At 48.5% G+C, this 11,075-nt stretch overlaps 1 protein-coding gene across 11 annotated transcripts in view; it reads right to left on the bottom strand.

The window, feature by feature from the left end:
• Positions 1 to 4,548, bottom strand: part of LOC126579724 (twitchin) — a 38,068-nt gene extending 33,520 nt beyond the window's left edge. For 4 of the 11 annotated variants that reach the window (XM_050243297.1, XM_050243292.1, XM_050243305.1 and 1 more), the window contains exons 1-2: positions 3,999 to 4,146; positions 1 to 339 (exon numbers count right to left, since the gene is read on the bottom strand). The exon at positions 1 to 339 is cut by the window's left edge and continues 296 nt beyond it. In XM_050243297.1, coding sequence (XP_050099254.1) covers positions 1 to 14 — 14 coding nt within the window. In that variant the 5' untranslated portion in view covers positions 15 to 339; positions 3,999 to 4,146. Of the gene's footprint in view, positions 340 to 3,998; positions 4,147 to 4,363 lie in introns of those variants that run through there. The other 7 variants (XM_050243325.1, XM_050243315.1, XM_050243334.1 and 4 more) reach the window with 3 other exon arrangements.
• Positions 4,549 to 11,075: the final 6,527 nt, after the last annotated feature.

Here is an 11,075-nt window from a genome sequence, read left to right on the forward strand (position 1 = left end):
TCATGGTCCGCCATGATAGTGCCGCGGGGCAGTACCGCGGGGATCACCTGCTGCTCCTACTGTCTCCCTAGTACTAGCCACTCGATCCTTGGCAGCCACTGGCAAACTTCTCCCTTCTTCCCGGTCACTTCCCCTGAAAGCCTCTCTTACTCCAAGCGCTCCGAATTAATACTTCCAGCTAGGGTGTTGTCGTCGTCGTGGTCGCGCTCGTTACGACGACTGGCACTGAACATCTGAACGAACACAGAACACACTGGTTCGCTCTCGGAATGGTTTCACGCTGGATTTAACACACTTTACTCTATCACTTGTTCACTAGAGCTGCGGACGGGGACCGGCCTGTAGGTGTAGAAATGTTGTTGTTAACGGTATATTCTGAACTAACTGGCATGGTGCAATTGTGCCCCTTTAAATACAGGGCCAATGGTTACTTGGTTAATTCAAATGAACTGCCTACTTATTTTCTTCCACAAGAAAACGTCAAACAGTTAGGACAACGGCAATCCGAACAGACCTGCGCTAGTAATGATGGAATATCGCATCATCATTACCATCAGGTCAGCATCTTCCCAGCCCTCACCTTCCCCTGCACCACGAAACCTCAAAAGATGAAGATGTTCTACTCGTTCGCTTGAAATATGCATTCAAAAATAGCTTCCTAGCAGCTCCGACGCTCTCTCTCTGTTATGGACAACACCTTGCCAGCCAGCCAGCCAGCCAGCCAGCCAACTTCGATGCAGGCAAGAATGTTGATCCAAGTCCGGGCCAGTAAAACAAACACTTGCTGCTCTAGGCCTGCTGCGAGCGCCGGTAGTAGCCGGTCGCGGGAAAATCGTGGCAACGAAACAACAACAAAAACAACAACACCAGCGACGGAGGCATACCATCGGGACTTATTCATCGGGCGCACCTACTATTGGTGTCCTATTATTAGTACCCCGGACCCAGTGCATGTGTGCGTATGTCTGTGTTTGCTGCTCATGTTTTGCTCCATTTGGCTACGCTTTTTGGGAAGAAATACTGCGACCAGAGAGAAACCGGGAAGGCTGAAAAGGAAGGCAGGCAAGCAGACAGGTCGGACTGCAGGCTGACTAAGTATAGATGATATTTTCAACGCGAAACCTAAAAATAAGTCACCTGGCCGAACAACTGACCGCCCTCCCGCTGGTGGAAGAAGATGGACAGATGGATTGTGTTCTTCTTGCACTGAAAGGGAGGGGGTGATCACTTAAGCGTGACCATCCTGTTGCTGGCAGTGATGACAGTGGTGAGATTGCTCAACTACTCTCCCCCTCCCGAAGTGAAGGGATTAACCAGACGTTGACGGTTCTTGTTTGCACAATCCGAGCGGCAGCAGTACAGCAGTGCATTCCAATCGGCGTATGTGGACCGATTTTCTCAACGACTTGCATAAATGGACCGACCGTACCGATGGGCAATAACATAAACGGCATTGCACGAGTTCCACCGTTTGCTAAACTCCTTGCTTTACGCAGTACGATATCCCTTATGAGCCTTTTGCCGCTGTTCAAACAATGGCGAATGGGATGAGGATTAAGGGAACGACGTGTAATCGCAGACCTATTTTGAGTATCCTTAATCATCGACTTAAATGGCATCACCGGAACAGTCACCCACAGTTGTGGTGAGCCATCTTTGCAACCCCAACCCAACAGTGCAATGCCCCAGAATGCAGCTGGGCTGGGCATGTCACAACTTTCACTTTGTAGGTTCGTAGGTACATCATCATCTTAAAAATAACACCTTACAGCCAGAAACATATTTCAGAGCTTGGTCAATGCAGGCCGTGTGCGCGCAGGTGATTGACGGGACAACCATGTTTTGAATATCATCACCAGTTACAACAAGGGAAGGAACTGACTCAAAGGTGTTTCGCGTGATGGCAAAGCATTCGTCATCTCTGTGTTTTTCTATTTGGTGGGGGTTCTCCGATCTATCTGCTAAAGAGTGCCACAATTCACTAGTTGACTACCACAGGCAGGAACAGATACATCATTTTCCACCGACAAGTTCATTCCACGTCGAATAGAATGTTTTGAATACAGCATTTTTTTACAATTTAAAAAGCGTATTTTTTTTACTGAAGTCCTGCCCCCGGGTTGATGCGGTGCAAAAAGGGGGTCCGTTCAGGCTGGTTGTTCACACTAGACCACGCGCAGCACCACTTTTCATGCTGCATTCTATTCATAGCCACTCCGCACAGCCACACTTGGAACATGGCGCGCGAAACCTTGCCCGCATTCCTAACCCTGACACATTGCTCCTTTGGTGTGTCCTTCGGCGGTGGACTTGGCTGTCTGTCACCGGATTCGGTCCTCCCCCGCACGCCGTCCGATCCGCAGCACTGCAACATAGTCACCTTGAGTCACATAGCGCACCACCACCACCACCACCATCACCGCTACCACCGAAACCATATCACAACGGTGGTGCCGCTACACTAGAGCCAATGATCCAGTGAAATGGAACAGTCCAAGTAGCCTGTGTATCAACTGGTAAACACACCAGACACCAGGCAACGTACGCACTTTTGAGAAATGGTATTTAGGAACGACGAAGACTGGATCGTGATGAGGAAAGGGAATTTAGGTGTGATTACGAGTGCAAGATGTTTATTGCAATGTATTTTAGCTGCACCGCGGTGTATGGATTCGGCCTCTGCAGCAGGCTCGTGTAGCTCGACCGAAAGCTGCGATCAACGCGCAAGATTAAGCTGGAGCTCCACGAAACGCAAGAGAATGTTGTGGCCAAAGTTGCCACAGGCTCATAATTTCACCACAATTCCTTCACAACCACCTACCGACCCACACGAAAGAAGGAGAACTTTCTCGGCCGTGGACAACGATCAAATGCTACTATTTGTGCGTGACCTCCGCGCCAACTCGCTAGCCGCACTAGCTCTACCAACACGCACGCACGTCCTGATCGTCGCACCCTTGCACACCCACGCACTCTCAACCACCCACACACGTACACCGGCAAGGGAGAAAAAAGGACCAACCGAGTGGAACCGAGAAAGAAAATCGAATCGATGATCCTCCTCGGGGTTTCCACGATGCTTTCTCTCGGGCCGCAGTGAACACTTGCGTGCCGTGCCGAAACGCCGCGACTCGTGTGATGATCGTTGGTTGGATCGTCGGTTTATTTTTAGACTTTTTTCAGTTTTTCTTCTATTTTTACACACGCGATCGCGCACAGATTCCTACACTGCACTGGGCGATAGGCGAAAGTGGCGAACGCCTGGTGGCCTGCAGATCCGAGATCTTTTTTTCTGTTTTTTTTTCTTTTCTGCTAAGGGATTCTTCTTTTCTTCCTTTCTTCGTTTGAGAAGGAAAATCTGTTGCACCGGTTCGCGGGGTCTCGAATTTCTTCGCTTATGTTTACACAATGCCAGCCTCTGTTCGAAGGTCTCTTGTAATTCAAGGAACGGATGAAGGGAGCATCAGAAGAGTAAGAAAAATAATTCAAAGAAGGATGTGAAGGCCAGTATAAAAAAGACGGAGGAAAGAAATGGCCGCTGGTGCTAAAAGTGGGACTAAACCCGTTCGCTACTGATGACCATCCAATTACATAATGCGAGGGACACACCAGCGATAGCAGTCGTCGATTAAACGCTGTCACTGATAAGGAATCTTGCGATAACATTCGCTCACTACACAGCAGTAATCCAAACGAATTCTTCAAGATATGGTCTAACAGCTGGAAGATCGAAGCAGATCGAGGCCGATTGTGAAATCATAAGAACCTCGCGCATACCGTGACCGTTCTGCCTTTCTAGATTTCACAACTTCAGCTAACACGCACTCGCCGTACCCCTTGAGACCCGGCACACGATGCACTCTTGGCCGGACAGACGGACGGGCACTCTCCTTACAGGCCTCACGCAGTCACAGGCACGATGAGGGAGTAGCCGAAACCCGAAAATAAATTTCCACTGACTGACCACACTGGCTGCTGCTGGTCTATCTAATATTCACCTAGCGCAGAAGAAGAAGCGGAAACAAAACGATGACGAAGGGAGACCACAAAGACGGCACGTTAGCCGGCACGGGAACCGAACGAAAATGGAAAGGATAGAAAGGGGAGGGCCCGGGAAGCGAGAACCCTGGCCGGCACGACCTCACACTTTCACTGCTCGCGCACTACTACGCACCACTAGGGGCCGAAAGGAAGTGTCGATGAGTTTTACGATCACTGCACCACCCGCCACGCCACCAATCCTTAGTATCTGCCGCCCCGAAAAGGATCTGCGGGCGCCACCACGCACACTCGCACTCGTCTGTCACCGTATGACGTAACACCGTTGAACTCCGGCGCACACAACCAAGCTATCGACACTTACACAAGATTCGATTCGACACAGCAGCTGTCGTTTGCTGCTACTGCCACTGTGGTATGCCACTTGAAACACAGGAAGGTTGGGGGAGGGCTTCGGTTGCTTGCCGTTTTGGAGGCCTGATCCCTGGTTGCTGCTCTCTCGCTTCGCTGCACGGTCGCTGAAGACGGGTATCCGATGTGAGCTACGCTCGCCGACTGACTGACGGTTCGATCGATCCGGAGCGGCCTAGTCTAGCTGGTCCGGTGGTTCGTGGTTGCGATCACGATCGGCTCCTTGGCCGAGTCTGCGTATACCGAGCATGCACCGAGAGCACGTCTAGCGAACTCGATCTAGATTAAGTAAGAGTGCGCTAAAATTAGCATCCCCCGACAGGCGACTCGATCGTTGGCGATCGGAGGGATGGCCACGGCACGGAACAACAGAAACACGCACACCCCATCTCGATTGGTGGCCAGTTTGCGTTTGGGATTGTTTTCGTTGCGAAGGGAGCCACAAACAATGCTATGTCGTGCGATCGTTCCAGCCATTGCTAGCACCTCGTCTGGCGGATTGGTGCAACCAATCCTGGGACCGGTTGGAGGCAGCAGCAAGTGATCCCGGACCTTTAGCTATCCGCGTCAAATTCGGCATCACATTCGACCTTCGCGGTTGGCATGAATCATATTTAATTAATCGGATGTGCCACCGATGAGTGAATGCAATGCCGTGCCACGTGAAAATCACTTCACGGAATGTGCTAATTTATGGTGTGTTTATTGCTTAACCCGTGGTCGCCTCGCCAGCAAGCATTCCACTCGTTTGCAACCACCTTTTGGTGAGGCGATGCGATGCCCTGGTCAAAAATGCCATCCTACCGACCGATGGAGACGCCTAGCACGTCACGCAAGCGAAGTATTTTAACGAAGTGCGCGATGTTGCGCGATCGCTCAAGAACGCTCACAATGCGATGATGCATGTATGTAAAAGGACTATAGCTGTATGGCACATTGTGATGTGCCCTAATTACCTGAGGAACCTTGAACAGCCCCTTCGGCCTGGCGCACAATTATGTTGCTCATAATTTGTTGAAATCACTGCGAGGGATTGCTTCGTTGTGTTTTGCCGTTCGGTACACGGAGTGACTTACTCACGGGGCGTCATTAACGAATTCTCAAAAATGAGGTTACTAAGAACAATTTCGAGTTCTTGGAATGTAGTGAGGAACGTCGTGAAGACATTGGTGAGATGAGAAATCGTCTTTTGCTTCCATTATGATGTCTATTCGTGTACGATATTCGACCATTAGCAGATAGCATGCGCTCGAAGCTCTTGCTTAAATAGAGGCAAGTGATTCTTCTGAAATAATTACTTCATTTGCACTCTTTTTTTTACATATTTGGTAAACTTGTTAGAAACAGCATGCATTCAGTTGAGACATGTGTTTGTTTTTGCTGGCTCCTAGAAGTCCTAAGCATTTTATGAACTTTTTTCGGGGTTATTTTTATATTGATTGAAGTTAAAACAGGACCTTTTCTTAGGATAATATATACACGTGATTTTTGCTCACATTTAATTCCCTCTTCTTAATGCATACCATTATTCTTTACTCATTACATTGTGATTCACAGAATCAATGGCCTTTCATAGAATCACATCAATACGCAACCGAACAACGGCAACGTCTCTGTTAGCAGGTTCGTTACTAAAAACACATTGAGCACATCCGAATATTGGAATCCATATGGCACGATCATGCGACCACATTTTATGCAATCCTGTGAAATATGGCAAACAGCTCGTCGGAGCGCTTGTCGATCAGTCCAACCCTGGCGCCCCTGCTCATTAGCTTCCCTCGACGCTTGACCGTGATGCTCGCGAAAGGGTAAAAATAATAATTCCCAGCCGAGCTCCGAGGTAGCATGCACTGGATAACGGACGGACAGGGACGGGGAGGAAGCGGAGAAAGAGGTGTGCAAGTGCCGTTGCGGTTCTGTGTCATGGCCTTGGAATGCGATGAGTAAGGTGAGTGAAGTGAAATGTCTTGCGGCCGCTGTGAGTACTTCCTCCATCAGCCGGTCACCAACAAACAGGCAACGTCCGAACCATCTTCACCTCCCAGGTATCACCTGTTCGACCTGTTCGCATGCCGAGTAAATACCGTACCGTGCCGGAGGCAGGTTGAGCGAAGAAGGTCATTAGCTAACTGTTTTCTGTCAATTTGCCAGAATGTGCGCTTCGACTGAGAAACCGAGAGAGAGAGAGAGAGAGTGAGAAAGGGAGGGAGAGAGAGGGGGTGTGGTGATCGGTTGCCCGCCACCCTTCCACTTACCACTTGTCGAGCAAAGTTGGCATCGGGGCATCGAGTTTCCCATCGGACGCACTATCCCAACCGAAGGGTTCAGGTCCTTGACCATTCGCACCAATTTCGTGCTCGCTCGAGCGAGAGTTTATGGTGCCTTGTCCTGTGTACGAGTGTATGTGCGAGCCACAACCACAAAACAGCCGCCGCAAACGCTTAACGAGAGCTCGAGAAGTTCGAGAAAAACACGACAAAATGTACGCCTGACGTGACGTGCTCCTGTCGCTCGCTCTCCGGCTCACCTTGGTGCGCGATACCTCTTTCACCGTCACCCCCACCAGCCATCCACCGGGAGGGGTGGCGTGTGAAAATGATGTATTTATTAATAAACGGACGATTCATCAAGGCAAGGTGGTGTCTTGGCGATCGGAAAATAGATGCCCCCGGCGAGTCGTGTGACAGTGACCACGCTTATGCTTCGGCGATATTTTGGATTGCGCTCATCAAAACGTTGCGCTTTATGTAAACAATACGTAAACCAGTCGGTGCATTCTTGGCCACACAACTGTGTACCTTTGATCGCGGTTTGATCTTCGAACCCGTTTCAACTGCAGGGTAAGTACCCATCAGTAACATTGAACTGGCCGGCTGCTGTGACCCTTTTTTGGGTGGCACCAACCTTCACCCACCTTTGTTGTTGTTGCTGTAGTTCTTCTGCAATTGCTGGTCTGCAAAATGAAACTGAAAATAATCATAAATCGTGGCTAAAGGTGTGTCACCCTTGGGTGCCTGCTAGGACCATGCATGGTTCACAGGTTAAAAGATCATCACTTTCAGCCTGTCACCATTGCGGCGGCTAAAACGATCACATATTTTCTGCCGATAGATTTGTTGCTCTTGCTTTCGCCTCTAATGGATCTCGTCCGCTCATCTGCTTTCGGTTTTACTCTCTGGACATCAAACGAATCACTTGCCTGTGCTTTTCAGGCTTTCAAAACCACCGCTTTAGCAAATGTTATTTATTTTCTTTGACAAATAGACCGATTGGTTTGAATGAAACGATACGCAAACATCGAGAGACATCTACTTCGTAAGAAACTAAAATAAATAGAGCTCTCTTAATCATTTGTGACCAAATGTACGCCTGTGGCAATCGAAGGTTTTCGTTACAATTAATAAAATTCGTTTTAAATACTGGCAGCATCACTCGGAAGGTCACGATTCTGATAGTATCTCATGCTACTGTTTAACAGTATGGCGTGTAAGCCGATAAAAAATCATTTAACTGGTTTTTTTTTTTTTTAACATATATAAGGACGGACGAGCCGTATGTTTATTAACAATTAACAAATAGTGGGGTAGGAAATTTCCTTCACTACCCATCGCCATATCCCGGGCTTGCTCGGTTGTGTATAAGCTTAATAAGCCTGCTTTCGCGATCTGGTGGTGCCGAGTGCCTCTTTCGATGTGCATTAGGTTTTAGGCTGTGTTGTAGGAGCTATTGGCAGGCCTAGCCTGCAGTTCCATCATCGTGCCATCAGCCGTAATTCTGGGATCGAGGCTCCGCAATTTCTGATCCGTGCATTCAGCGGTTCTTCAAGCGTTGCGGACTGTGGGATCAGATAAGAAGATCAGATGTGTGTAAGTGGGCCTCTTCCTTGGGAGAGGCCACCGTTGGTTTTCCGACATTTAACTGGTTATTTTTGTGTCTTTCAGAGGGGTTTTTGCAATTTTTCGAAGAATTCATATGATTGGTTTTTCATACATGTTTTGCAATCTGATTCACTATTCACAACTGTTCAGTCTCTATGCTCTAATTGAGAGTGCTATTGATGTGTCCTGGGTTTTTTTGCATTTGGTCAAGCTATAGTGCGTGTGGTAGCTTCTCTGAATGAGCCATTATTTATCGTTTCATGAGGATTTTTGAATATATGCTTCGACATCGGCTTAACGATTTGCCTAGAGACCTAACGCTGTATTGAAATTGATGTTCTATTGCTAGATATGAATCATCATATCAGTAGATTAAAAAGGTTTTAGTTATGCGGTGTTCATCATTCAGTTTTCTTTATGCCATACAATGGTCATGCAGCTGATGCGAGGACACACGGATTATCTCAGGATGGAACAATTTAACTTCAAAATGAATAATTCAAAGATTCATATTTTACCACAGTTATGCAACTGATTCATCTTATTTGATTTAGCTTTCCTATTTTACTACAGCTTTTGTGATACGTTACTGAGCGATATTGTAACATGAAGACAGTACATCGTTCAGAACTGATTTTGAAATATCGTGCAGGATCACTGAAAACGTAAACTGCATCACAATGAGAGCACACGGGAGTTTACGAAAAAATAATCATTTCTCAAGTCTAAAATCCATCCGGTAAGGTCAAGCGGAAGAAGAGTTCGCTCGGCGCCTCACAACCAAAACATCGTTCGCAATAAAACGCTCGTTTTTGCACCGATCGATCGTAACGCAAACTCCTGGGAGAATAGTCAGTGGGATAGAAAGCGATCGAAGAAGAAGATCATCGTTGCTCCGAACATCCGAAACCTCCACGATCCTCGTCGTATTGATTCGACGCAACTCGCGACAGCTCTTCCCGGGCCCTGACCAGGGTGGAAAGTCAAGGGAAGACGTTACGTTTTGACCTCGGTTACTCTCCGCTGGCTTGCTTTTCCAGCTGCCCACGTAGATTGCTCTGGCATTCGCCACGCTGACGCCCAAGGTGGGAGGTGCCGATGAAAGTCCCGGGGACGGTTTGTGAGGGACACAGAAATAGAAGACAACATTTCGGATTTAACTTTCTCGCGACCACCGGCAGTACGGGCCAGTGCAATCAATCAGCGAACGAGCGAATATGGTGGCCGTGTCCACTGTTTCGACCTTCGTTTCGCTAACTTTTCCTCCGTCGAACTCCGTCCGGGCGTGTCCAAATGGAAGCTACCAAAGCGGAATGCCGGTCGACTCGAGAAAGGACACGCATGTCCATGTCATCCCACTGTACCACTTGTTGCGCCGATCGTCGTCGTCGTCCACGTTGTCATAATGTCTGTTATTCTAGCTCGATTTGAGCAGCAGCACAAGCGGTCCGTTCAAACGCCATTCCCGCTGAGATTCATCAGATTTGCTCGCATGAGTTCGAGCACAACGGAAGCGAACCAGCCTGTCCGCACCAACAAGCAGGCAGGAAAGGCAAACAAACAATCACTTTCAACCCGTTTCATCCTTCGGTTGAGTGAATGCAGTATGCGGGTACGGTGGGGCCCCCCGGTACACGGTATGACGAGGAAAGCAAATAGAAAATGGGAAAATGCCGCACGGGCAATCTGTGGCAGTGGCATAATGAGAGGGTTGACATTTTCGTACAAATCGAGATAAAGCACAGCTCGGCGAAGGATACATTTTAACGGACCGCTTGCCACCGACCACCGGCCAACCTCATTCTGCTCTGCGTGCCAACCGCGAACGCTTTTCGCCCCATTTACTAGCCCGTCCCCGGTTGGCATTACGATGTAATTTTTGGATATCTATCAGCTGCCACGGTACGGTACGGTACTGTGTGCTTCATAGAAACCCGCGTCAACCTGATCCATGGTCAAACGGGCCCGCGCGCGCCATGATGGATTTGAGGCATGACGACAAGTTGACGAGGTCGAACGGTGTACAGCGAATGTACTGGTGCACTAACTAATTTGTTGCAAACCATAAGTTAGCTCGAGGCAGGGTAAAAAAGGAGCAAAAAGAAGCTAGGAAACAGGAAGCAACACGGTACGGTACAACCGTAATGGATGCTTTGCTGAAACCAAAGCACTTGAGCAATTGAGCCTCTCGACGCGGCAGCGAGCAAGCGGAACCGGCTTTGGCACACACCGCGACGGTGGATAAGCAAGGGTATGATTCTATTTGTCGTTAAACAAGCCACTTCCAACCACCATCCTTCCATCCACAGGTTCTCTATTTGCTTCCTCTCCCTTGACCTAGTTTAGCACGCCGAAAGACAGGAAGCCACAGGAAGAAACCTGCGAACTACTTTAACCTCATCATTATACAGGATTCCTTTCAATTTTATTCATGGCCATAAGGCCCCTAAGGTGGGGAACGGCATGCTCCTGGACGATCCCATCATAAAGGAGATGATACTTCATTATGCTGCTAAAGCATTTCCCGGAATCATATTGAGCACTTGAGGCCACTGTGGTAGTGATGGCGATGGTGGTGGATTCTCGTTCTCGTTTGCTTACCTTGCTCGAGGGTAGGCGAGGTTTTTCAGCCTCGACTGCAACCTCGACATTCATTTCACGTGAAGAAAAGAGGGTTGTTTTCAAATGTTACTATTTACATCATCCCATCCCTTGGCGCAACCAGTGTACCGAGTGTTTTTCTTTTTCACTCAGCTTAGCGATGTTGCACATTCCGAAACGGGG

The sequence above is a fragment of the Anopheles aquasalis genome, chromosome 2 (assembly GCF_943734665.1).
Source record: "Anopheles aquasalis chromosome 2, idAnoAquaMG_Q_19, whole genome shotgun sequence".
NCBI lineage: Eukaryota > Metazoa > Arthropoda > Insecta > Diptera > Culicidae > Anopheles > Anopheles aquasalis.